Below are 24,720 nucleotides of genomic sequence, written 5' to 3'. Positions count from 1 at the left end.
GGCATGCAGGGCTTCTCATGCAACCCCGTCTCCTGCCAACCTGAACCCTAGGGCCCCCAGCCCTGCTGTCCTCTGTGGTCCCCACCTGGGTGAAAGCCCACGTGTTCCCGAGAGGCTCACACCTGTGCAGGCAAGTGCTGGCCACCAGCCTGGGATCAGGACACCGACTGGTACCTTGAAAGTGATGGGTAGATATTTCTTTAATGAATGATACTAGGTTTCTACAGTCAGCATGCTTTCCCACTCTCAATTTCAAACCTCCTTCTTACTCCGGAAACCTCCTGGCCCTCCTGTCTTCACTCTCAGATGCTTCCTCCTTTCCAGACAAGAGAGAAAGCCTCATGCTGGACCGGCTCCCTCACCACATCCAAAATCTTCTTTTCCTCCCGGAAGGAAGACGGATCTACTCTCTGAAGATCCCCCCGAGGCCCCACTCCAAGTAACTCCTTCACTTGCTTTTTCAGAACACATGTACCCCTATGCAAGCTCCCCGCCTCCAAGATTAAACTTAAGTCTCCTATTAATGAAACAAACCTCCTCCCCTCCCAGCGGTCATCCTCCCTCATTCCTCCTTCACGGACAAACTTTGCCTCCACCCTCTCAACCCATCTGGCTCTTCCTTGAAGCACTGGCCTAAGCTCAGCTCTCCGAGGTCGAGGACCAATGGCGGGGGAGCAGCCTTTCCTGCCGCCCCCATGCCTCAGTGAGGGCGGGTGCAGGGGCTGCCCTCAGCCAGCTCTCTAGGCTGGCTCACTGTTGTGGTCTGAGCGTGGCCCCAAGTTCATGCTGGAAACTCAGTTCCCAATGCAACACTATGTTGAGAAGTGGGGTCTAAGAGGCAATTAGGTCATGAGGGCCCTGGCTCATGAATGAATGGATTAATGCCATTATCATGGGATGGGCTCCCGATAAAATAAGTCAAGCCCCTTCCCCTCTCTCTAGCATGGGATGATGCAGCAGCAGGTCTTCCTCGCCAGAATCGGCCCCTCCATCTTTAACTTCCCAGTCTCCAGAGCCATGAACCAAATAAACCTCTATTGGTTCTAAATTGCCCAGTCTGTGATATTGTGACAGTAGCACAAAGAGACCAAGATACCCACTCCCATAGCTTTATTTTACCCCACATTGAAGACTCAAATCTTGTTCCCTGGCCCAAACCCCACATACGCACTAGGTGCTCAAACAACCCTGAGGTGCACCTTCATTCCTGCCACATGGGGCCCCAGCTGCTCAGGGCCTCACACTGGTTCCAGCAGTCTGGTGTGCCCGAGCAGGCCCAGCAGCGCTCTGCTTCCCTTCAGCCAGAGCAGACTCAACAAGGTGGGTTGCCCCAAAAGACATAAGTCAGTTTACTGCGAGTCAGCTGAAAACCCCACAAACCTGGCAAGGAGGATACAGGATCTGGCAACAGATTTGGCTTTTTCAGAACGTTACCAAAGCAATCTCTACGGCATGCGTCTGTCTTCTGTCCTCCAGATTAGCAGCTTTACAGCAGTTTCCATGAATATGTGTTAAGCTTAACCGCCTGGGAGAAAATGAGTGGCAGATGGTGGAGGCAGTGTTAGTGAGCGACTCCCTTTCCCAGTCTTGGCCATTCACACACCCTGCCCCTAGCAATCCTGGTACCCTTTCTGAAGAATCCAAATTCACTTTTCAGCCAGGTGTGGTGGCTCATGCCTGTAATCCCAGCACTTTGGGAGACTGAGACGGGCAGATCACTTGAGGTCAGGAGTTCGAGACCAGCCTGGCCAACATGGTGAAACCCCATCTCTACCAAAAATACAAAAATTAACCCAGCGTGGTGGCAGACGCCTGCAGTCCCAGCTGCTTGGGAGGCTGAGGCAGGAGAACCGCTTGAACCTGGGAGGTGGAGGTTGCAGTGAGTCAAGATTGTGCCACTGCACTCCAGCCTGGGCAAGAGAGTGAGACTCCATCTCTAAATCAATAAATTCACTTTTCCCCTGGGCTCTCTCATTAGCAAACACAAGTAATGCCCATGTGCTCTAGGACATCGGGGAGGGAGTAGAAGGCTGGAGACCTCACCTGCCTTTGCAAGCGAGGGTCACACATGCCGTAGTCACAGGGATGCCCTGGAGCTGGCGACTTGCTTGAATTCTGCTCTGGGTGCGACCAGGTTCTGCAGCAGGGTATGCGATGGTGCTGCAGGTCAGTGACAGAAAGCTGACATTTGTGAAACGAGTCACACAAGGGTTCCAGGCAAGTTAGCTGCCACTGGCTATTGGAAGAGTAGAGAGAAAACCCAAGATGCTGAATAAGACTCCTAAGTACTTAACAGACATGCCACGCTTAGCCTTTTTCCATAATGGGAACCCAAGTTTGGGTGGATACTTCAATCAATTAGGAAAAATCAATAATCAATACTTGACTAGTCCAGTGTGTGCACCACTCACCCAGATTATCCTCAAGAGTGAATGCAGCTCAACCAGAAACTTAACTGATGACGGGACCAGGCGTCCACACTGACCTCTGACACAGAATGGTGCTAGGTGCTGGGAAAGAGACGTGGAGATTAAGCAGCTTGCTCAGGGATACTCAGAGGTTGCAGAGTTGGGCAAATTCAGGTTTCCTCCCTCTTGTACAGTCATATTTCCTTTCAATAGTAAATGGGAGAAAAAAGGATCCAGGCCAGTTCTGGGTATGCTAACTTGACCAATACAGTGAGGGGGGGGGTGGGGAGAACCTCCAAGTAATCAGGAACTATTAATGCATTTGGGTTGCAAAAGCCTTCAATGTTATTTTGCTCCATATTGAGGGCAAACATTGCTTGGGTTCAAGAACTAGGAGGGTATGTAGTTTAGTGTCCCTACTAAAAGAAGAATGAATGTTTACCCTCTCTTCTCTTAAAAATGAGTGGCACCAGACACAAGAGGAGACCAGGGCCCAGAGAACTCAACACTCACAGGTACTGAAAAGCTTTAGAAACTGATTTTACAAGTTCTGTTTTACATGAAAATTTTGTGGAGAAAGTCACCACTTTGATTTTTTTTTTCCAGATACAGTGCACACTGGCCAAATTGTTTTAATTTCCGAATTTATTAAAATGATTAACCTCAATACTGCAAGTGCATGTACAAAATATTTGTAAAAAATGTTTTTAATGAAACGTTAAAGAACTTACCTCAAATGCTGAAAAAGTCCTTTTTCATTCTTTCAGTACAAGGAATACATTGTATCTCAAAAGTATTACAACTCAGCAAAAACAATTTATAACAGTAATTTGAAAATGATTGAAAATTGAATACTTTACATATATTTCTATGATCATCTCCTAATTCTTACAATGCCAAAATCTTAACCAATCATTGCATAAGCTCAAGCTAAGAGTTTTATTGAACGCAACCTCTTCCAAACTGGTCAACGGTGTGTGGATGTCACCATTCCACATGGTGAAGTTCTACAGCAGATCCAGAACAGTTCTGAGGCCCCTACCTTTACCAACGGAAATTAGGTTTCCCTAGAAGGCATCAACAGTGGCTGCTGAGTGCTTGTGCATACCGACTCCTGAGAGGCAGTGATCCACTACCAAATGTCACTGCTTTGAGACCCATGGGAAGGTCAGCCTCCAAAGAGGAGGCCATGATAAAATTAAAACATCATAAATAAGTTACTAAAATTAAGCTTAAAAATGAAGAAAAATGGGAAATGCATTTTGTCACTTTTTAAGATTGAAATTCCCAAAATAGCTATTGTTGGTATTCAAATAAGGTTTAAGGTTTAGTCTCTGAACCTCTTTTAAAAACAACCCAAACTAAGATGGGAATAGAAGAGGCGACCCTCTGCCCTCCAGCACCTCCAGACACAGGGTCTACCTTCATCGTCCTCAGTGGCAGGGGTTCACATTGCTATGCAGGGACCCCATGAGGGCTGGATGTGCTCTGAAAAGTGCTCCGGGTGCCTCGGACAGGTGCTCCTGAGAGGCTGTGTGGGCTGCCCTACTTCATTGGTGAAGACCTCCAGACGCAGCGAAGGGGGGTGTGGGGGAGTGTGGAAGGAGGTCTACCACATGCTTTCCAAATGCCTGAGGAGTTTGACTGCACCACAACAAACAAGGATGAGACTATGTAAGACTACAGAAGTAGTTCCTTAGAGAACCAGGAGAAAACAATCTACTTTCTAAAAATGTTCATAAGTCTTATTAATTTCTATTTGGAACCTATAGGCAATCAATAGTCTTAAGGAGCTTCATTTAAATAATATCCCCCCAAACCTGGAAACTAGTAGGAATCAATTAGTAGTAACAGTAAGCATTGAGATTTTCTCCACTGGACTTTTCATTACCTTCAGATTCCTTTTAATATTTTAAGACATGGGCTACTTTCCTATAGACACTACACAAATCCCCTAAATTGATTTTTACTTAGGAACACTGTATATCAGAAAGTACATGTATACATTTCCCAGAAATAAGAGAGACCTACTGGTGTCAAACACCTGTTACAGATTTATATTCCCAAATTCTCTGTCCAATGATTTGCAAAATAATCCAGAGAAATGAAAAGAACCTGGTATGGAATATATAGTAGTAATAAAAATTTGCTCATTAAGTTAATTAAAATTAATTTCTCAAAGTGCTTCAAAAAAACAAATTAAATCTGACTCCTTTTTGTTTAACTGATAATATAGTCAAAAAAATCTGATATTTTCTTAATAAACTAACATAAGCCAAGAACTCCCACTGATGCAGTGCTTAAAACTATATATTTATAATTTCCTATTTTATTGGCATGAATATTTCTAAACTTAAAAACCTTCCTGGTAAGTTCTTTTAATTTCTTATGACAAAAATTTCTCACAACACACAAATATTTACAACATATACATTGTTTTCAGTTCTTTACATTGAATCTCAAAGACAAACTTTTTTTATAGGTTACCACAGAACAAAAGCTGTGACTCATGTTTTTATTTCATAAACTATTATAAGTTAAAGTGAATAGATTTTTTTTTAATATTCCTTGTAGCATTTTACAAGTGCAACAGAAAACTTGAAGAACCAAATTAAGATAGCTGTAGTTCATTAGATAAATGTTGCTTGTTGTCATCACGTTGTTCACAGCAAATTTTTGAAAAAATAAGCACCAATCATTCTTGCAAAGAACAATTTTATCTAAAAGGATTGAAAAGAGTTAAATACAAGGTTTTTAATTTACATGACAAGCAATAAATACGCCGTATCGAAACTCATCCCACACACTGCTACCCTCGTACGTATAATGTACTGAAAAGTGAGCTGTCACGTAGGTCATTGTATTTTTTTTTTTTTTTAAGAAACCAATCTGACTCCCAACCAATGGTTTGTGATATTAACAAAGGCCACAAACAGTACACCTGGGCCAGCAAACAGTGTGAAACTGACAAAACTCCAAGGGGGAAACATCTAGCAAATAAATCAAAAAGCCAAAGATCATTGCTGGTGATATTAGCATACTAGAAACCCTTAATATGCTGCTACTATGATTTGTTTTAAATTATTGTTTAGTCATATATTAAAGAGCCAGCTGATGCTCTTACAGTTAAAAAAAACTGTGTAGCCACATTACTGTTTTCAACGTCCTGTGTGGAAAGTTGCTATCACTGTACAATTTTGCTTGAGCCTTTATTTTACAACAGGGCTTTACCTCTAACTCAGAATTGCACGTAAGAAGGCTATTTAAAAAGTACGATAAAAATTTGCACAAATCAGACTTAAGAATTGAGTCAGTACGCTGTACACTTTCTACAATAGTATGCTGATAAGTGAAGGGACAATAGAAGTGCTGCCACTAAACTTTCAGTTGAGGAATAATTGACTGGAATTTTTTTATTTCTTTAAAGTAGTTATCCCAGGTCAAATGAAGACCAAGAGCTTAGGCATTAAGCCTTAAAGACTGATCTTCTCTTCTCCTTGAAGAAATGTCAATATCTATAGAGTCTTTTCCAACTATTAACCTCAATCGCTTAGCTGGAGGAAGAGGAATAAAATCGTCTTCAAAGTCATCATCATAGTCATCCTCCTCTTCGTCGCCCTCAGAAGAGGAGGAATCATCTGTACTTTCTTCCTCATATTGACTATAGTCATCCACCTCCATTCGAGACTCCAAGAGAGAAAGAGGATCACTGCAGCACACCCCATTTTCATGAAGCCCTTCTGTATAAGACCCCCTATTTTCCTCATCTCGTTTTAGTTGGATTTTTAATTTTGTAGAACTACTGCCTGATCCTGAGTTAAATCCATTATTAAGCTTTGCTACATAGAGATTGTTATCGTTGTCATGGTCTTTGCTTAACTTGATGCTTATTTTTGAAGAATTCATTCCATCATTCTCTTGGTCATTTGTCTTGCTGCTGCTATCATGACGCCTACGAAGAGTCAATTTGGGAATCCCAGAGTTATTTTCTAGGATTAACTGTGCATCATACCTTGTGATTCGCCTCTTCTTTTTACTTTTTGCAGTTCTAAAGCTGTCTTTTGTTTTGAAGCTATCTGATGTCACAACTGAACAACCGACGGGTGAAGGAGCACAGTCTGTGTAGTTCACAGGCATGCCCACAGTGCCACTGTGCTCGCCCTGGTCAGAATGGGGCCCCATCAAATCTGGTACTGCATCGTCTTTTCCAGGAGAATCACGCACTGGAGTAGATTCCTCTATTTTCGCAAACTGTTTCACAAGTTTTCCTTGTCGTGACTTCTTTTTGGACATGCCTGTGTCACTCTTATGACACTTAGCCTCCCCCTTTTGCGCAGTCTCATGAGCCAGTTCTTCCTCCTGCACCACGGGAGCTGGCTGTGGCTGTTCCCCACTGTCAGGGCAAGGTTCCGTCACACTGCTTTTATAGCCATCCAACGTATTTGGTTCAAGCTTGATGTCAGAGGCCTCCTTCAGATTTGTTCTTGTCCTCACTGACCGCCGGGTTATGTAGGTGCAGGGCGAGCTCTCCCCCTGCGAATGAGCACCTCTCACAGGATTCTGTCTGTGTTCTCTCGCCGCATGTCTAGTCAAGCACCCGCTGGCAACTGCGGCTTGGGCTGGTCCCTCTGGCTCCTTATCTTTTTTAATGGGCAAATTTTTATATAGAACTACTTTAGGCTCTTTCAGTACTAAGTTTCCCATTTCGAGTTTTCTTGAAGCATTCTTTTGCTCCAGCCGCTTGCAATGATTTCTCAATTTTATCTTTGAAAGTAAAGGCTTTGCAGGCTTCTTCAGTTTCTTTGGTACCCTGGAATTATTTATATGAGTTAGCTTAGATGAGGTAGAGTTGGAAGAAGCTGGAATTCTTGACATAGATTGCCTCGTTAACGTTCTGCTCTTGCTATTCTTTTTTACACCAACTGAAGATTTTCGGTTAGAAGCTGTAAGGTTAAAGAGAAAAAGGTGAAAAACAGCCTTGGTAACACCAGAGTTCAAGAAAAGAATGCCCAAACCCAGGCTATTAGCTACAGCGCGTTTAGATTACACAAACGCCAACACGGCTCCTGCTGCAGATTCTGCCGGCGCACCTGCATTCCCTGCACTGCTTCTCTTTGAAGTTCTTTTCTAATTTATGGGGCATTTATTCATTTTCGAGGTAAGCAGTTGTATGGTTAAGGAGCTTTTAGCACAGCAGGGACCTAGATTCCACTCTAAGCTTCTTAATCTGTCATGACACTGGCCCAAACAAAGGCTTTCTTCTCCTGATTTAGGAGTTTCCCACATAAAAGATTTGAAAGAAAGTTAACATTGTTTTTTCCTTTCACAGATTCTCCTTAGTCATTTAAAATGTTTCTAAAATCCATTACTCATTAACCCAAAGGAAGTACAGCACTTGGCCATTAACATAGAATAGAAATATAATACCCATGGGCTCTAAGGAACGAATACTATTGTAATGGTTTCAAACAAGAAAAACAGATCTTAGATCTTAAGAACCACATATTATCACTCTGAAAAGTCCAATCACTATCAAAAAAGAAATGCACTATTCTAAATTGTCCCCTTCAACTCCGTGAGGACCAGAAGAGGCAACCAGTGGGCTGTCAACTTAGAAGAGCTGCAAAGCTTACTCGGCCCCGTCCCTTCGGTGACTGCCCAGTGCCAACAATCACAGTGAAGGAAGATGCACGCTGCCAGAATTGTACACTCTCAGGACAAAGGGAGATCCAACTTCTTTCCTCCATGGCCAGGACAGAAAAGGGTTACAACTGACCCTAATGGTAATCACAACCTGAGTAGTGATGAACATGTTTCAATTTGAGAATGAGTGTATTCTTATCCACTGGAATTATACAGAACTACTAGGTAGAAAATATTTTTTAAAACATAAGGATATTTAGATAATTCTTTCGCTACAGAATTTCTTTATGCTTACAAGTCTTGCCTACAAGGTGGATTGAGTAGATGTGCTGTCAATATAAGGAATAAAGTTGAATGGCTTCTCAAAAGGCTTCATATGTGACTCAAGCTTAAGCTGCTCTTGTAGTGTCTCTGACCTTGCCACTGACTTTCTGCTATGTTCATTTTTCCTCTGCATTGACATGCTGGACTATTATTTATAGAAGTTTATACAAGTCAGTGTCTCAATTACCTAGTTCCTGCATGTCCAGTTGAAAAACTTCTTCCTAATCAAAACACTCCATTTACAGATTTGCTAGAGAAGCCAAGATAACAAAACGAATCATCACCACCTCTCACCAGAACAGGGAGAATAAAAACAATAAAATACAGGTAAGCTCAGCACACTGCCCACCCAAGTGAGGACCAGGATCCTGCAGAGAAAGTCTCTGTCGCTTTCTACATGCCTCAGTTTGCCAGGGAAACTGCCATTCTGCCCAGCTAAGCAAGTAAGTTACCCTAAGTTCAGTTTTTATTGAGAGGAGCAAGAATGCATCACAAGCATTCCAAAAATTATCAAACCACCAAGAATAGAAGGCTCTGTACCTGAGGTCAGGAGTTCGAGACCAACCTGGTCTCTACTAAAAATATAAAAATAAGTCAGGCATGGTGGCATGTGCCTGTAATCCCAGCTACTGGGAAGGCTGAGGCAGGAGAACCACTTGAACCTGGGAGGTGGAGGTTGCAGTCAGCCAAAATCTAGCCATTGTACTCCAGCCTGGGAGGTAAGAGTGAAACTTCATCTCAGAAAAACAAGAACAAAAACAAAGAAGGTCCTGCACATACAGACTGACTCGTAAGTGGCTTCGGGGTACATAAACCAGAACGCACAGCAAGGAGATTCACGGTTTGAACCAAAAACATACTTACACACGTGGGCTGCTACCAAGGTGGTGCCCTATTTTTAGAACAGTAGGAGTGGTGAAGTTTGAATGAGATTCAATTTGAGAACAAGTGATTTATTATCCACTGGAACTATACAGAACTACGTGGTAGCAAATACTTTTTTTTTAAATAAGAAATTTAGAAAATAAGAAAAAATAGGGAACTCTTTGGCTAAAGGGTTTCTTTATGCTTACGAGGCTTGCCTACAAGGTGGACTGAGTGGACGTGCTGCCAACATAAAGACACACTAGTGAAGAAAGGACCGCACTGCTTGCTTCCCTTCACTTGGCTTTCTCAGATGTGGCTACGATGATCCTTTGCTCATTCTATGCCTCTGCAAGGACCAATTTATGATCAATCTTAGTGGCTTCCAACCTTTTATTTCTCCTCTTTCCATTCCACTCTCATGATGCACCTGCAAGCACCCTTACACAACAATCACATCCATGTCCCATTCTCCACAGCAATCCCCGCCGTCTGGGTCCAGCCTGCTCCTCCAATGAGACAGCCTTTGGTGATCCGACAACTCCTTGTCGTCAAATGCAGCACACACTCTTCAGCCCTTCCCTTTCTTCATTTCTCTGAATGTGACACTGATAACCACTTTTTCTTGAGAAAACCTTTCTTCTCTTGGCTGTCAAAGAGCGCACTCCCCTGGTTTTCCTTCTCCATCCCTGGCACCCCTCCTTCATCGGCCCCCTAGACTGTTACTCTTCAGGTCTGTGCAGTCCTAGACCCCAGGTGATAAGCACCCATTCTCCCATGGCTATTACCACTTACAGGCTGACAGTTCCCAAACTCTAGCCAGACTGTCTCCTAAACTGCAGACCCAGGTCACCAAATACCGACTGTCTCTAAGCCCCTAAATGGAACTCACCATCAAGTCTCCTGACGACGTCCCCTTTTGAGGTCTCCATCTTGGCCAATACCACCACCACACGCCCAGCTGCCGAAGCAGAAAGCTGAAGGACCCTCCTTGACTCCTGCTCTCCTTGACTGCCTCACCAAGCCAATCACCATGTGCCGCGGAGTCCACCCCTGCAGTGTCACTGCAACCTGTCTACTCTTCCCTGTCTGGAACACCACAGCCTCCTGCATTGAACTATGGCAGTTTTGTTTTTCCTATTGCTTTCCCAACAATCCGTTTACCACCACATAGCCAGGATGACTTTCCTAGTGTATCATGCAGCTTCTGGGTTTTAAACGTTTCAGCAACCTAATGTCCTAAGAATGAAGTCTAAAATTTTAACCTGTGCTCACATCTTTCTTCTTTGCCTGTACTCGTCATGAAGAAAAGCCTTGACTCAAACTCCCCTCTGTCTATAGAGCTGTCTGAAAGGCCCTCTGCTTTGAATATGCTTCACTTGGCCAACTTCTCATCCCCCTGTAAGACTCAGCTTAGGCAACAACTCTCTCAGGGAGCCTCTGGGGACTTTCTCTGCAATGCCTTTCCTATGTCTTCTCAGCACCCAAGAAGCTCCTTCCTTGGTACTTATTTTTACGCTTTGGATGACTCCCATTTTACGGTGATTCTGAATTCAGCTCTCCCCATCCCATCCCTCCTTCCAAGACATTCATTGTTGACAACAGAAAACCAAAGCACTTTTATGGGTTTGTGTCTAAACTAACATAAACGCTCCATTTTTGAGCACAAAATGGGTATGTATTTGATGCTAGGTATTGTATTAACACAGAGATTTCACTTACATGTTACCAATGTACTCTAAATTTTTTCGAAAAGCATTTTCTCATCAAAAGCCCTGTCAAATGGTATGCTCATCAAATCAAAAGAAAAAAAAGGCAAAGAATATGAGAAATGTGACAAAGACGAGGGTCCAGTAGAGTGACAAGAGTCCTTCAATGTCCAAAGAAGCTGCACTGTCCTGGCAGGGGTTGAGAATTTCAGACAGTGAAGGCTAAAGGAGGAAGACAGTGGTCACAATGACAAATTAGAAGTCAATGATTTTTAAAAGTCCATCAAGAAACCAAGGACTAGGACCTAAGTGGGGTAAGCGCCTGTGTTTGAGCTTGCTTTGGCACTTACATGCCTTGTATGACTCTTCCCCTAGTGGCTGGGACAAATCTCAAATGCATGGACCTGGACAGTAATTTTAGGTGGGGGTACACATTCTTTTCAGCAATTATTACATGCTAGGTACTGTGCAAAATGGCCACACTCATCCTAATAAATGCCTTTGGAAGGAAATGCGATTAAAGCTACGTGAAAACCAAGCTCATGTGGACTACTGTGCCTAAGGTCATCCATCTGGTGAACAGAAGAGATGGGACTTGTTAGGCTTCCTGAGCATTAAAATGACTCTTATGCTGCCTGTAAGGCATACTACAGAAGAATTATGGTGTTGGCCTCAACTTATGGGTAAAGGCCCAACTGCATGGCTGTTACGGTCACTTCAGGGTATCCTCAAAATCATAAGGCAGGGTGGCACAAGACTTCCAGCCAGACAAAAGAGTTGTGAACGACACCAAAGCCTTCCTGAGTACTCAGGCTGCACTGGAAATGCGCACCATCAGCGTGAACTAAGATAATACAAGGGCCACAGTCGAGCATCTCCAGAACTTGAGGATCCAGAAAGCCTCTGACAGGACTTTAAAGACCTCGGTCTCAAGGGGTTTACTCGGCACAAGCAGCTTTCATCTGACGTGACCAGCATAGACTGCCAATGGCTACCTGGAACAGGGGGTTAGAACTCGGAAGCAGCCCGAAGGCTCAGCAGAAAACAGTGTTCAGATCAACTGATGACATCAGTGACAGGGCAAGAGTGAGAAGCAGCGCCCCAGCCTCTGCATCTAGGACAGGTGCTCCATAGTTAAGATCAACTTCTCCCTCTGACTGATTCTTCCGGGGCTTGTCCTGACTTGTGGCACATGCAGAGACCCGTGTCTGCATCTCCACAGACTGCTCGCGAGCTTCTCTCTGGTCTCACATTCCCTATCACAGCACTAACTTCAGAGGGGGCACACCAGTCAGCGAGGCATGAGGCCTGAAAAACCAGACTCCTCCAGTCCTGGCATTATAATTCAGACGTGGGGACTGGATTTGTGAAAACGGATTCCTTGTTGTCTCTACTTCTGTATGCTAAAGCAGAGTCACACTGTAGCTCTCAAGGTACTTTCCAAAAAAGCACCTGTATGGAAGAAAATTTTCTTCCAACTACTCAAAACATTTCTTTATACATGTGTTCAAAGAAAGCAGTTCCTCTATCAGCTGCTAAATTCTAAACGAACCACAGGATAAAGACCAGCAGCCACACAGAAAAAGCACTCCACAAACACGCACAGCATGTGCATCCACCACCCTGGGAGGAGGGCCCGGCAGTGCTGGCTTTCTGGCAGGCTGTGGCTTCCAGAGCCTTTCTTTCAGACAGGTGGAGTGGATGGCTGAGACAAACACCAAAATAAATACAGCCTAAGAGAACACATGTAAGAACTCAAGAAACCCTATGTGAACATAACATACAATGGTATCAGAGACAACTAAAACCTCGAGCTCCTTCAAAGAGAGCACTGAGCCATGCCTATCCACTCTGCCCATGACCTCAGAGTTAGTCACACTGATCCCTGGATTGCTCCAATCATGCTGTGGAAAGGGAATTGGAAGAAGGCAAGCACCCCAATACCAGCAGTCACTGCAAAATGTGCACCTTTCTTCTGTAAGGCTGAGACTCCAGCTTAAAGCAATTATTCCATCCCTCCAAACTTGAAAGCCTGTGCCTCCAGTCTGTTCTGCTAACTTGTGCACCTTTCTTCTGCTGGAGCTAAGGCACAAGCTCCCTGAGGAAAGGGCCCGTCTCAAACATCTTTGTATGTCTTCAAGAACTAGCAGGATTTCAATAAGTATTTAGTTTATTAATATATATTCCCAAATATTAATTGGTTTAATAAATATTAATAAATGGTTAATTAGTATACCCAACATCTTCCAAAAATTATCTGTATTCTTATCTTTTAAACTAAGTAGTATATTGAATTCAGTAGCTTATACACTAGTAATAAAGTTACTACTTAAGCATAAAACACCTACATCACACAGCCATTCAACATGGGCAACTCTGTGGCTGTCTCCACATACAGACGGCAGCACGAACCTAAGTGTTTTTGTTTAAAAATCACAGGTCTCTGGCCAGATGCAGTGGCTCACACCTGTAATCCCAGCACTTTGGGAGGCCGAGGCAAGGCGGATCACCTAAGGTCAGGAGATTGAGACCATCCTGGACAACATGGTGAAACCCTGTCTCTACTAAAAATACAAAAATTAGCTGGATGCAGTGGCACATGCCTGTAATCCCAGCTGCTCGGGAGGCTGAGGCAGGAGAATCGCTTGAACCTGGGAGGTGGGGGCTGAGGCTGCAGTGGGCCTAGAGTATGCCACTGCACTTCAGCCTGGGGACAGAGACTCCGTCTCAAAAAAAAAAAAAAAAAAAAAAAAAAAAAGACACAGGTCTTACTATGTTGCCCAAGCTGGTCTCAAACTCCTGGGCTCAAGTGATCCTCCCACCTCAGCCTCCCATGTAGCTGGGACTACAAGTGTGCCACCATGCCTGGCTTTTAAGTGTTTTTATGTCTGCATTGATAAAATGGGCTTCACAAGTCTCCAGTTTCACCAAGGAACCAGACTCAGAAAACAAATGTTCGTTATGCTGCATTTATTATGAGAATCAACAGTCAACAGTTAATGATTGACTAACTCTTGTTCACTTTGGACATTAACGAAAAAGACTGGAATAGGGCTACAGCACTGCTTTTACGCTACACGGGTTATGCTTGGACTCTGACTCCCAGCAGCAGGTAGATTCAGGAATTCATGGTAGTGACATTCACCATCATGGGAAACACCTTCCCTTTTCTTCAGGATTCTCTGTAGTGGAAGAGAGCACCCAGTGTTGGGCTGAGAACATCTGAAAGTAGGGAGAAGAACCTAAAATAATCAGTATCTCAGAGGGCTCTAAGGTGCCAAGAAGTCTCACTGGACATTTAAGTGCCAACAAAGGCATACTTTCGGAATCACCAAGTCAAAACTTTCTAACTTCTGTCTCTCTCAGAGACAAGTCAGACTCAAGAGTCTACTGCTTTAGTGGCAACTACAGAAAACTGATGGTACCCAGAAAAACAGGAGCAATTAGAATGGTTCCAATATTTCAAAGCTCCACAAACAGGATGTGCTTTCCTTTGCCCATTTAGGGTTTCTTCTCTTTCCTTTCTCTTTGTTTAGTCTTCGTTCTCTTTTTCAGTTTCCATCAGATCTTGCCCCCACACACCACTGGAATCTCAGAGGTTGCTTCTTTCTCCTTTCCATCTTTACTCCTACTTTCTGGAGTAGCCAATACAGCATGTCACAATACGGCACTGTTCAAAATGCTCCTCTATCACAATTCTGAGTCTGGTACTGGTGGTCTGTTGAACTGAGTCAGTTTGTTTTGAAAAAGGTCAGCAAGCAATGAAAAGGTGGAAGCCTTGAGGCCAGAAGCTATGAATTCCCCAAGTCCATCATCTTTTCTAACAAACTGGCTAGGTACTGGAATGTACAGAGCCTAGTAATTCTACTCAGTCCTTTTGTCTTCTTGCAGGACCTAGCGACATCATCACAGTCTCTAACACCTTGAAAATGTTTAAAACATATGATGACCTTGGAACATATGACGAAGAACTCATATCCAGTTACCAAGGTATTCAAGAAAAATAGTCTAGAGGACGGTACTGAAGTTGGAGGTGGGATACCAGACTGTGCCTCTGTACTCAAATCATGTCTAGAGCCTTGAAGTGCTGCCAAAGCTCACAAGTCCCAGTCTCTCTCAGTATTTAAAAGTTTAAAACTACTGAAGCACACTTTATAAAGCAAATTGTGTGAAAATACTTTTAAAAGATATGCTTATCAAATCTCCCTTACTTACTTGCATTGTTTTTTTCCTGAGTGGTATCTGCATCAGTGTTAGAGCTGACAGATTGACTGTCTGAATTTTTGCTGCTGTCACCTAACTTTTTAAGCCTATTTAAACGTTTATCTGTTTCTCTGAGTCCATATTTGCTATTGATAACAGGAGCAGGCGCAGGCAGTCCCACTCTGGATTTAAAAGCACCAGTTCCCCGTCTGAAAGAGAAAATAGCACAGGTTAAACAAACAGAACACACTTTCTTATAATAAGCTTAACTGCTGAGGGTACTTGGCTACAGGTTAACAGATGTGATGAGCTGCTGAGGCCTTCATCACCACTGGAAACCCAAGACTTGAACTCACAAAGGAAATTAAGCATCTATATTATAAAATTAACTTTAAATCTATACTTAAAATAATAAAACAACTTGTTATGAGTATTATCAATCGTTAATAGCCTATGAGAAACTACCGGACCTTGGAAAATTTCTTTTCCTTTTTTTTTTTCGAGACAGGGTCTCACTCTACCGTGCAGGCTGGAATGCAGTGGCATGATCATAGCTCAATGCAGCGTCAACCTCCCAGGCTCCAGCAGTCCTCCCACCTCAGCATCCCAAGTATCTGGGACCATAAGAGTGTACCACCACCAGCAGCTAATTTTTAAATATTTTTGTGGAGATGGGGCCTCACTATGTTGCTCAAGCTGGTCTCCAACTGCTGGGCTCAAGGGATCTTCCCAGCTGGATCTCCCAAAGTGTTGGATTTACAGGCGTGAGCCACCACACCCAGCCCTTTAATAAACATTGCCAAATTACTTTGCCAAAGGAATAGAGTAAATCATGGTCCTACTAGCATGGTATGAGTTCCTGTTTCTCCATATCCTCACCAATGGTACATTGTACTCCTTAAATTTTGCCAAAGTGGGCCGGGCACAGTGGCTCACACCTGTAATCCCAACACTTTGGGAGGCTGAGGTGGGTGGATCACGAGGTCAATAGATAAAGAGACCATCCTGGCAAACATGGTGAAACCCTGTCTCTACCAAAAACACACACAAAAAATTAGCCGGGCGTGATGGCGGGCGCCTGTAGTCCCAGCTACTCGGGAGGCTGAGGCAGAAGAATCGCTTGAACCCGGAAGGTGGAGGTTGCAGTGAGCCAAGATTGCACCACTAAACTCCAGCCTGGCAACAGAGCAAGACTCTGTCTAAAAAAAAATTTTTTTTTTTGCCAAAGTGATGAGTGAAAATGAGTACCTAACCTTGTTTTAATCTCCTTGTTTATGGTCATTTTTTTTCCTGTGAAGCATCTCTGCATCTCTTTCTCCTTTACCTTTTTTCCTATTTGACTGTCTTTTTCTTATAAGCTTATTAGGAGCTTTTTGTTATCAGAATTTTTGTTCTTTTTTTTCCTGCGACACAGTCTTCCTGTGTCGGCCAGGATGGAGTGCAGTGGTACGATCTTGGCTCACTGTAACCCCTGCCTCCAGGGTTCAAGCAATTCTCCTGCCTTAGCCTCCTGAGTAGCTGGAATTACAGGTGTGCACCACCAGGCCTGGCTAATTTTTGTATTTTTAGTAGAGATGGGGTTTTGCCATGTTGGCCAGGCTGGTCTCGAACTCCTGACCTCAGGTAATCCACCTGCCTCGGCCTCCCAAAGTGCTGGGATTATAGGCGTGAACCACATGTGTGTGGCTTTTGCTTTAAATTTTCTAGAGTACAATGTGCAGTACTTGTGAACATACTACAACTACTATTGTCAGTACAGCGTAGCACAGAAACATGCTTCAAACGTATCCTGGAGAGTCTAGCGCAACTCAGTGTCTGCACACGACTCCATCCACTCCATCCATTCTCGCTTCTTCAGAGAGCCTCTTCCTTTTACCCTCTGGCTCTCGGCACAGTGTGTGTCCCCTTCACTGAACTGACCTGACAGCTGGCACTGTGCTGGTCTTGTTTATCCCGCATGTACCTGGCCTAACATTAAGTAACTGCTCCGTTAATATGTAATGAATGAGGGAATGAGCTCCTAGATGCATCTTCCCAGCTAATTTCTGTAAAGGCAGAAATAATTTGGTGTTTCTGAGAATTTTTTTTTTTTTTTTTTTTTTTTTTGAGACGGAGTCTCGCTCTGCTGCCCAGGCTGGAGTGCAGTGGCCGGATCTCAGCTCACTGCAAGCTCCGCCTCCCGGGTTCACGCCATTCTCCTGCCTCAACCTCCAGAGTAGCTGGGACTACAGGCACCCGCCACCGCGCCCGGCTAGTTTTTTGTATTTTTTAGTAGAGACGGGGTTTCACCGTGTTAGCCAGGATGGTCTCGATCTCCTGACCTCGTGATCCGCCCATCTCGGCCTCCCACAGCGCTGGGATTACAGGCTTGAGCCACCGCGCCCGGCCTCTTCTTTTTTTTTTTTTGAGACGGAGTCTTGCTCTGTCACCCAGGCTGGAGTGCAGTGACCGGATCTCAGCTCACTGCAAGCTCCGCCTCCCGGGTTTACGCCATTCTCCTGCCTCAGCCTCCCGAGTAGCCGGGACTACAGGCGCCCGCCACCTCGCCCGGCTAGTTTTTTGTATTTTTTAGTAAAGATGAGGTTTCACCGTGTTAGCCAGGATGGTCTCGATCTCCTGACCTCGTGATCCGCCTGTCTCGGCCTCCCAAAGTGCTGGGATTACAGGCTTGAGAATTTCAAGAATATATGCAGCCAATCTTGAAATCAAACTGCTCAAACAGTCTGACAATAGCCATGGCCACTATTCTGTTCCATTTAAAAAGGACTTCCACATGTTTCTATTTCTCACACTAACCCTGTGGAGTAGGTGGGATTATCCTCATTTTCACCAGTGAGAAAACAAAGGCTCACGAAAGAGAACTAAACCGCTCAATGAAAATGGCTATACCTGCAGTTCTAAACCAGGGAAAGAGCTGTTTCAGTGTTGGTTTGGAATCCTGAGTATGTGGTTAGGTGTTTTCAGGACCGCCTCCAAAAACTTCATCATATTTACTCTATTCATTTGTTTACCAAATATTTATCAAGGACTTACTATGCGCCAGGGTACTGTTCTGTATTCTGGGGATATAGCAGAAAATGAAACAGATACAAGCCCCTGCCTTCATGGAGCTTATATTCTAATGGGAAAATAACCAGAAACCAATAATTATAGTTAACATGTATGTATTAACTGTGTGCTATTCTACATGCTTTATAGGAAATAACAAATTTAATCTTCATATCAACCCTACAAAATAGGTTCTGATGTTATCCCCATTTTACAGATGGGGAAATTAAGGCACAAAGCAGCTAAATGACTTGCCTTACACATCACATAGCTAATGAAATGCAGAGTTGCAGGATTCCAACCCAGGCAGTCTGATTTCAGATGACAGGCACTTAACTGTTATACTATGTTTCCTCTACAAAATGATTTTGAAGCATTATTGAACTATAATTAAACTACTTTATAGATTAAAGGGTATGCTGTGGACTGGTCAAAGATCTAACCAATGTGAATAATTTTTATGTAGGAAAAAGTAAATTTTATGTCCCTCTGCCCTGGCAAGAATTCAGCAGCACTAGGAACTGGTTTTGTGCCACACCTTTATGGTAAGGAGCCCACTCAACGCTGGGAGAGAGATGGCTACGGTCGCACTGTGACTTTATGACTCCATCCTCTCTCACTAAACAGATGGAAATCCCTGGCTATCCAGAAAGGAGGGAAATGGTGACTGGGGTATCTGCCCACTGCAACCTCTAGGCTGGCTATTTGTAGGTGTTTTAAAGTGGGAGAGGTGACACTAATAACTTTGATCGTATCTCCAAAAGCAGTATGAAGTAGAAAGAATAAGGACTCTGAAGTTAGGCTGACTGGGGTCTGATACTTATGTTTTGGTACTTGCAATGTGGGCACCTCCTAGCTCTTTCATGAATACCTCTGAGAACTGAACAAAGTGAGGTGAGTAAAGTGCCTGGCACAGTGCAAGCTGTGCAAAATGGACTTCAGGTTTCCTTCTCTGTGGCCTGTGTGGTCTGCACTGCCTTTGAGGGGACTCTTCCTGCAGCCCTTGCCTGCCTGAGCCTGTGGCGCTCCCTTCATGGTGCTCTCATGTACAGAAGTCACTATGATGAGCAATATGAACTGCTGGTCCTGCCAATGCAGATGTGGGGGATTTCTGTAAAGACTCCAGGACTCTGGATGAGGATGAGACACAAAAAGAGGCTCCTTATTGAATGACTGATAGCAGGTAACAAATCTTAAGAACTGTAAAACTAAAATTCCAGAAGACACAGCTTGATAATATGCAAGATGGCTATCAGTGGGGAACTCCACTTGACATTATGAAAGGGGCAGCCCCATTCTGGCACTGCGTGTGTGATGTGTGGGAGCTATTAGCCATTCTCTCCTTAAGCACAGCTGTTTTCTGGCCCACTCTTAGCTGGTAATATTAAGATTTTAAAGGGCAATTTAAAATTTATTTAAGGACATTCCAGTGTCCCTAAATAGTTGTGCAGCATTTGACTGTGTTCACATACATTGCACCGGCTGCTATGCTAAAGAACATAAAGACTATCTCTGCATTTAAACAATGAAGAGATGTGAGTTTAATCCCCAAAATCAGGTTGTTAACAAAAAATGTTGAGGCTGAACATTTTACTTAACACTTTACCTTTCGCAAGTGTAACACTCGCAGAACTCATTATTTTCTCCAAAGAACCCATCTCCATAATAACAAGAAATTTCTTCTCCAGGTTCAATATCTCTCAGAGCCTTCACACATGCTGTATCTCGACCAGTTGACACAAACTAAAATAAAAGTAACTCAGTAAGAAACTCACACCTGAAGCAAAAACAAAATACTTGAAGAAATTTTTTTTAATGCTTACCTTACAATTAGGTCTGCAATCTGAAAAATGTCCAAAAGATAAAGTCAATTAACTGTTGATAAGATCAGAAACACGAACAATTACAGAAATCTGAAATAAGCTTTCCATATAACTTTACAACTTTTGACAGGAGTTTAGATCTCAAGTTCAACTAAAGGAATATACATTTATTTTAATAAGTTTGTGGAAAAATTTCTATTTCAAATTCTCCTTTAAAGGAAGATAAAGATTTGACTGAGGTTGACGAGGCCATTCTAGCCGTTAGCAAGAACGCCCAACACTAGCGCCAACACCTTGGAAATACAGCTTACCATGGTTTATAAATGCAGCAGGACCCAGCCAGAGTTGAGCACAGTTTTTCCTTGTGGAATACATGACACTGAAGTCGTTTTCTCCATGTCTAAGTAGCATGTTCTCCTCAATTTCTGAAAGTTCGGCAATACAACCCACCAGTAATTCTATTTTGTCATTTCGTTTCCTATTTAAAATATGTGATGTGTTAAAAATTACTAGTAATTAAAAATAGTAAGGCTTCTTTTAATAAAATAACCCTGACAATAAATATCAGAAACTGAAAAGGCCTATACTTTAGTTAGCTCACTGGGATCCCCACCTGGCTATCCTTCTCTTCCACCTTGGAGCTCCACAGCCTTGTGCCATGGTTACTTGTGTACCCATCTTATTCCTGCAAGAGAACGGAAACTCAACCAGGACAGGGACTATGCCACCTATGTCTCTGAACTCCCTGGTGTGGTGTTTTGCAAGCAGAAAGTACTCAAATACTTGCAGCACTGAATTAAACTTTCTGACTGCTGGATGAATGAAGCAGGCAGGGACCAGTGGCAGTAAGGGTTATGAGGATCCGGAATTGTGGTGCCACTCTTTAGAGCACACCATCCACTAGGAATGTAATGCAAGCTAAATTTTCAATCTTAATTTTTTTAGCGGCCACATTAAGAAAGTTAAGTGAATATAGGTGAAATTACTTTAACAACATAATTTTATTTTATTTGAGACGGAGTCTCACTCTGTTGCCCAGGCTGAAGTGCAGTGGCGTGATCTCGGCTCACTGCAACCTCTGCCTCCTGGGTTCAAGCGATTCTCCTGCCTCAGCCTCCCAAGTAGCTGGGACTACAGGTGTGCACCACCACACCCAGCTAATTTTTTTTTGCATTTTTACTAGAGACGGGGTTTCACCATGTTAGCCAGGATGGTCTCGATCTCTTGACATCATGATCTGCCCACCTCGGCCTCCCAAAGTGCTGGGATTACAGGTGAGCCACTGTGCCTGGCCAACAATATATTTTAACCCAATATCCAAAATACGATTTCAGTAGGTAATATAAGAACCACGAATGGGAATAAAATTTAATATGAAATCTGGTGTGTATAGCACACTTACAGTGCTTCTCAATTCAGATTAGCCACATTTCAAGGACTCAAGGGCTGGTCGCTATTGTACTGGATGGCACAGCTCTAGGACCCTAGATCTCAAATCTACACACCCATCTGCAACACAGGCAGCCACACAATCCAACTAGCAGGCTTAATACATCCTGAGGTAAACGAGGCACATTTCATGTATGCACACTCACCCCAGAGGCCTGGCAATAAGGTTCTTTTACCTATTCCATTTTCAGATATCTGACCCCCAAAATTTTTGCTGTAGAAATATTGGAGGATGGGTACATAAGGAGCTACATGTCTTTCCTGGGAGATAGTACAGGGAACAGGCATGACAGGAAAGAAAATACAGTAGTATATATTCTCTTTCATCTGTAATTTTTATCCCTCTTAGCTGGGCTCAACTCCGATTTTTTTGAGATGGAGTCTCACTCTATTGCCCAGGCTGGAGTGCAGTGATGCGATCTCGGCTCACTGTAGCCTCTGTCTCCTGGGTTCAAGTGATTCTCCTGCTTCAGTCACCCAAGTAGCTAGGACTACAGGTGTGCACCACCACGCCCAGCCAATTTTTGTATTTTTCGTAGAGACAGGGTTTCACCATGTTGGTCAGGCTGGTCTCGAACTCCTGACCTCAAGTGATCCACCTGCCTTGGCCTCCCAAAGTGCTGGAATTATAGGTGTGAGCCAACACCCCCCACCAACTCTACTACTTTTATTGAAGCTGGCATATATATATGTATTTTTAAGCAACTAGTGCTTTAGGGAGGTTTCCACCCATAAAACTAGGATCATTAAGACTTTAGCCCCAACCTTTCTTCTAGGCTAGTAGAAGACTGACTGTGGAAGCCAGGTTATCTAATAATGGTGTCCACAGCCCTTCAGCAACCACATCACTGAACAGGCATCCAGAGTCAACAAAGGGAAAATGAAAAGCAATTTGGCCTAGAGATGGGCTCTGGTTCAACTGAGACTTCTGATTTCCTGATTCTGACTCCAGTTGATGGGCTAAGGCAACGGCACTGCATTGGCTACCTCAGGCTAAACTCTGGCTTCATTCCTTACCATGCATTTCTTAGCACTTCAACAATAATTTAGAAGAGAACTTTAAATTAAAGGTCTATACTAGTAGAATAGTTACCACTCTTTTGTTGCAACTATTTTGGCTCCATTTTGTTCTGATGAGTATCTATTACATGGCAATATTTCAAATCCACTGTCAGTTGCAAACATTCGCAAATAAATAAATACCTAAAACAGAAAAAAAAAAAAATTGATAATGACTTTAAATGGTATACCCTGCTAGACTTTCTTAGAGAATTATAAAAGCAAACCACCCGCAATGATGAAAAAAATGTAACATCTAGCCTGGGCAACACAGCGAGACTATTTCTCTACGAAAAAACATTAGCCAAGCATGGTGGCATGTACCTTTAGTGCCAGCTACTTGGTAGGCTGAGAGGAAGGATCACTTGAGACTGAGATGGAAGCTACAGTGAGCCATAATCAGGCCACTGCACTCCAGACTGGATGACAGAGCAAGACTCTGCCTCTAAAAAACAATAAAAAAAGTAAGATCATTAAGTAACAAACTTTATTGTTACTTAGGAGTTTTGAATGTCACAATTTTTCTGATTTTGCAATATTTGCACTATAGTAACTAGCTGAACACCTCTAACCAAAAAATTCAAAATCCTCCCATGAGCATTTCCTTTGAGCGTCATGTCAGCATTCAGAAAGTTTCAGATTTTGGAGCGTTTCAAATTTTGGGGTTAAGGGTACTCTCTCCGTATGAGTACCTAATGGTTTGTTTCCCTTAAGGCTCACAATGAATTTCACCTCTATATGACAAAGTTTTCTCTCCTTTTTTGGTTGTAGAGACAGGGTCTTGCTCTGTCTCCCAGGGCTGGAGCGCAGTGGCAAGATCATAGCTCAGTGCAGCCTCTAACTCCTGGGCACAAGCAATCCTTCTGGCTCTGCCTCCTGAGTAGCTGGAACTACAAACTACAAAGGTGTACACTACCATGCCTGGCTAATTTTTTTATTCTTATTATTTTAGAGATGGAGTCTTGCTATGTTGCCCAGGCTGGTCTCGAAGTCCTAGCCTTAAGCAATACTCCCTGCCTTAGCCTCCCAAAGTGCTGGGATTACAAGCATGAGCCACTAAGCCTGGCCCAGTTTTTTTCTTTGGACTGTCATTCAAATGACTATGTGTTACAAGATCTTCAGACTGATTAGTTTTATGAAAAATAAACTTAAAATTTCAGTATTAACTAACATTTAGGGTTTCAATTTACTTCACTATTCTTACCCAAATAGGTTAGCAGCATCAGTCTTAATAAACTTACATGTTCTTTGAATAACTTCTCCTGCATTTTATTCTTGTTGAGAAAATAGTGCCGTGCCCATTCGCCTGAAGTCAAACATTTGAAGGCTTTCTCCAAGTGTTCATCTTTCTTAAAACGTTCAATTACTTCCTTTAGTTCTTCCTGCCTTCCTTTAATAGGCCGAAATCTGAAAGAAATCAAAATAATGAATGGGTTATCTGCCACAATCCTTGCACCACTGATCCATCTCAAGAGACCTTGAGAAAGAGCTAATACCCTAAAAACAGCCATGGTTATCAGAGCAAAGATCTAAGAGAAGAGAACAACAAACAATAGTCTTGACTACTACTATTCAAGTAATACTGATCACCTGGATACGCAACTTCTCTTTTTTCAATCTGTTATTTTAATATTTTTATTTCACTGTTATCTCATTAACTGTGAGGTGAGCAGATGATTCAAACAAAAGCTGTCTGATTCAGACTTACACTAGTTATCAACTTAGGGAGATATAAAATCAAAGCTCTAAAATACAGCACACCTAATTTAGAGTTAGAATGACAAGAATCTTTTTAAAACATGCAAAATCAAGCTGGAAGAGTGCCAGGCAATGAATTTCAGAAGTATGATGATGTAAACAAAACCATGCCATACACAAAAACATTATGTACACAGTTAGAAAAACACCCCAAACCAAATATTCCGACTGGCTTTGAAACACACCTTGATGTTCTAACCACCCATGTCAAAGTCACCTTTGATGACAGCATTCAGAGAACAAAACAAGTACAAGCAGTATAACTCTAGTGGTGAAACTGCTATACTGGTAATGTAGGAAAACTGATGGGGTAGAGTTTTATTTATTTTTTTTTTGAGATGGAGTCTCACTCTGTGGCCCAGGCTGGAGTCAAGTGCAGTGGTGTGATCTTGGCTCACTGCAACCTCTGCCTCCCGTGTTCAAGCAATTCTC

The 24,720-nt window shown here is 43.0% G+C and overlaps 1 protein-coding gene across 7 annotated transcripts in view; it reads right to left on the bottom strand.

The window, feature by feature from the left end:
- Nucleotides 1–3,035: 3,035 nt before the first annotated feature.
- KMT5B (lysine methyltransferase 5B) overlaps nucleotides 3,036–24,720 on the bottom strand; it is a 59,008-nt gene continuing 37,323 nt past the window's right edge. For 6 of the 7 annotated variants that reach the window (XM_050758158.1, XM_050758160.1, XM_050758159.1 and 3 more), the window contains 7 exons: nucleotides 23,772–23,937; nucleotides 22,565–22,674; nucleotides 20,334–20,500; nucleotides 20,023–20,042; nucleotides 19,806–19,942; nucleotides 15,164–15,360; nucleotides 3,036–7,351 (listed from right to left, as the gene is read on the bottom strand). In XM_050758158.1, coding sequence (XP_050614115.1) covers nucleotides 5,868–7,351; nucleotides 15,164–15,360; nucleotides 19,806–19,942; nucleotides 20,023–20,042; nucleotides 20,334–20,500; nucleotides 22,565–22,674; nucleotides 23,772–23,937 — 2,281 coding nt within the window. In that variant the 3' untranslated portion in view covers nucleotides 3,036–5,867. Of the gene's footprint in view, nucleotides 7,352–13,904; nucleotides 14,131–15,163; nucleotides 15,361–19,805; nucleotides 19,943–20,022; nucleotides 20,043–20,333; nucleotides 20,501–22,564; nucleotides 22,675–23,771; nucleotides 23,938–24,720 lie in introns of those variants that run through there. The other variant, XM_050758165.1, reaches the window with a different exon arrangement.

Source organism: Macaca thibetana, chromosome 14, assembly GCF_024542745.1.
Source record: "Macaca thibetana thibetana isolate TM-01 chromosome 14, ASM2454274v1, whole genome shotgun sequence".
NCBI classification, from domain to species: domain Eukaryota; kingdom Metazoa; phylum Chordata; class Mammalia; order Primates; family Cercopithecidae; genus Macaca; species Macaca thibetana.
This window is presented reverse-complemented; position numbering and strand designations above follow the sequence as displayed.